Genomic DNA, 2,459 nt, shown 5'->3' on the forward strand with positions numbered 1-2,459 from the left:
GCTTGGGAATGCCAATGATTTTACCGGGAATTTTTCACCAAGAGTTTGGGGTATTTCAAGTGGGAATCGTGGGGTTTGGCGGAACTTTCGGGGGTGTCGGAACTTGCGGGGTTTAGCGGAACTTTCGGGGGTGTCGGAACTTTCGGGGTTTGGCGGTACTTCCGGGGTGTGCCGAACCTTCGGGATTTGGCAGGACCTCCAGGGTTTGGCAGGAGCTTTAGGATTGTTTGGGGTTCAAAGAAATTTGCGGGGCATAGCGGAACCTTTGGGGGGTTACCATGGGGGTATTAACCCCGAAATCTCTTGCGGGACTTCATTTGGAGCTCATATTATATGCGGGGCTCCACGAGAAAGATTACCGGAGTGCCGCTATATTATCCACAGTCCTTAGTTCAGAATCCGGGCAACATGGTTGCACGACTTCTGGGGGTTTTACATTTGAGTAATACAACTGTCCAGGTTGTGCATGAACTCAGGGGTTGATGGTGTCCCTGAAAACTGTTTGATCTGAGCTCCGAGAACAATGATTGATAAAACATGAGGTTAGCATGAGGCATCAAGAATTTATAGTTTTGTTTTTCCCTACGTCAACCATTCCAAACCACCCACAATGGAATTTGGGACTGCTGTCCAGGCTCTCACCGATGACGTCGGAATTTATATCTCAGGACGCCTTCGATACATCCTACTGCAGAAGGGTGGAAACGACTTTCCCCCGAAGGAATTCTCCGAGAGTCTGGTCACCGATTGCGAACAAGTGATTTCCGTGATTGTCGAGGCCTGGAGGTCATCTCCGATTCAAGTAGAGTGGGACATTGAGGAATACATAAAGGATGTTGGGGTACGACCCACCGGTATTTGTTTTGATTCTGGATCGTTTTTTTTTCGTTGATAAAAATGTCAGGAATGGTTATGTTAATGGAGGAAGCATTGCTTCAGAGATATCCCCCCGCCTTTCCACCGGAGGATGAAGTGGTTGAAAGCAAACCGGTGATTGTGCGCGATGTCCAGGGAAGTCATCTTGCTTGGTATTTACCCAGGGCAATGTCGGAAGCACTTCAGGCAGGTTGGAATCATAAACCCTTTGTGCGTCCTAACATTGGCTTATCAGAATCGGGTTTTGTTTGCTTTGGAGTCCCTTCAGCCCTACTTTGCCTCATCACCCCCTGTCTCCAGGAAATCTTGGAGAAACAACAAAGCCTACTTCCGGGGTTCTGAAGCCTCGGTATTTCCGCCAGGAATTGTAAATCTGGCTCCATTGTGGACGCCGGCTGGACATGAAGTTCTTTGTTGTTCTTTTATGCCATTCCAAAGCTTATTTGTTTTTAGTATGACAGGACTTCCCTGGGAGCTTCTGCGGCCTTGAAGAAGAACTCCGCAGGGTCGAAGCGTTTCCTCCGAGATATCCTTGAGTTCCAGGCCCTGATTGGCGGAATCATTTTCGTCTTACACCCTGCGCAGTACGCGATAATGCGAGGCGCACTGGTCCGAGCAGCAAGTCCCAGTCTACAAATTGCCCCAGGTGAAACGATTGAAGATTGGGAGTTGTATCAGGAGATCATCGGTACTTGGGCCAGCTGTTTTACTGGTTTGTCAATAATCAGTCAAAGGGAAGCCCCGTTCCATCGTGACGGAAGGTCTCCACCCACTATGTTCGATGTACTTGCAACATTTGGTAAAGTGGTGGACCCAGACATTCGAGCGGAACTCCCGGGCATCGGCATTCGATTTCATTATAATCCCGGAACCATTCTTGCAGTTCTGTCAAAAGCAATCAGACATGGGGTGTCTATTTCCAAGGAGCCCTGATGGTGCTTTGCCTTTTTCGTCCGCGACCGTATTCTGGATCAGTTGGGGTGCCGGGATGAGGAGCCATGGATGGGAGATGAGCTTTTCACAGCATGGCTGGAGTTGGAGGAATTTCAGAAGGTTCGGAGACTTATTGACATTGAACAGGGAAAGTCCTGGGAGCCAATTGGAGTTTTATGAGCCCATGCATTGTATTTCAAGAGGACTCTGGGCATTCATTCCTTTTAACGGAAAACTATTTAGACATTTTGCAAAAGCTAGGTAGATGGTCGGATATCAAGGTCCTTGACACTTGTTGTAAGATCAAATGAGAAGTCCGGGATAGGCTTTTTTGGGCGTGACTCAGTGGATGTTCCAGGAGTAGGGGTTGCAGCTCTTTATGCTCCAAGGCAGCGGCGTCGTCCAGCCTCAGCTTCTCCACGAGTTTATCAAGTGTCCGGCATTCCCACCCTCCTTGGTATTCCTTTTCCATCGCCCCAATCGCTATCGAAAACTCCTCAAGCATGCCCTCAAGTTCCTCCCCTTTGAGGTACTGATGTTCAATTTCCTGGTCCAGGACCGCAGTACCTTGGACAATCGAATCCCGCACCTCCTCAAGTTGAGCCAGCACCATTTCGTCAGTGGGAAGCGGGATAAAATATTCTTTGGGT

At 48.8% G+C, this 2,459-nt stretch overlaps 1 protein-coding gene across 1 annotated transcript; it reads left to right on the top strand.

The window, feature by feature from the left end:
* Positions 1 to 610: 610 nt before the first annotated feature.
* Positions 611 to 1,809, top strand: LACBIDRAFT_336255 (uncharacterized protein; the record flags this gene model as incomplete). The annotated part of the gene is made up of 4 exons (XM_001891195.1): positions 611 to 841; positions 940 to 1,086; positions 1,112 to 1,243; positions 1,330 to 1,809. The coding sequence occupies 4 exons, from the start codon at positions 611 to 613 to the stop codon at positions 1,807 to 1,809; spliced, it is 990 nt and encodes a 329-aa protein (XP_001891230.1).
* Between the last annotated feature and the right edge of the window lie 650 nt (positions 1,810 to 2,459).

Source organism: Laccaria bicolor, genomic scaffold (assembly GCF_000143565.1).
Source record: "Laccaria bicolor S238N-H82 LACBIscaffold_466 genomic scaffold, whole genome shotgun sequence".
NCBI lineage: Eukaryota > Fungi > Basidiomycota > Agaricomycetes > Agaricales > Hydnangiaceae > Laccaria > Laccaria bicolor.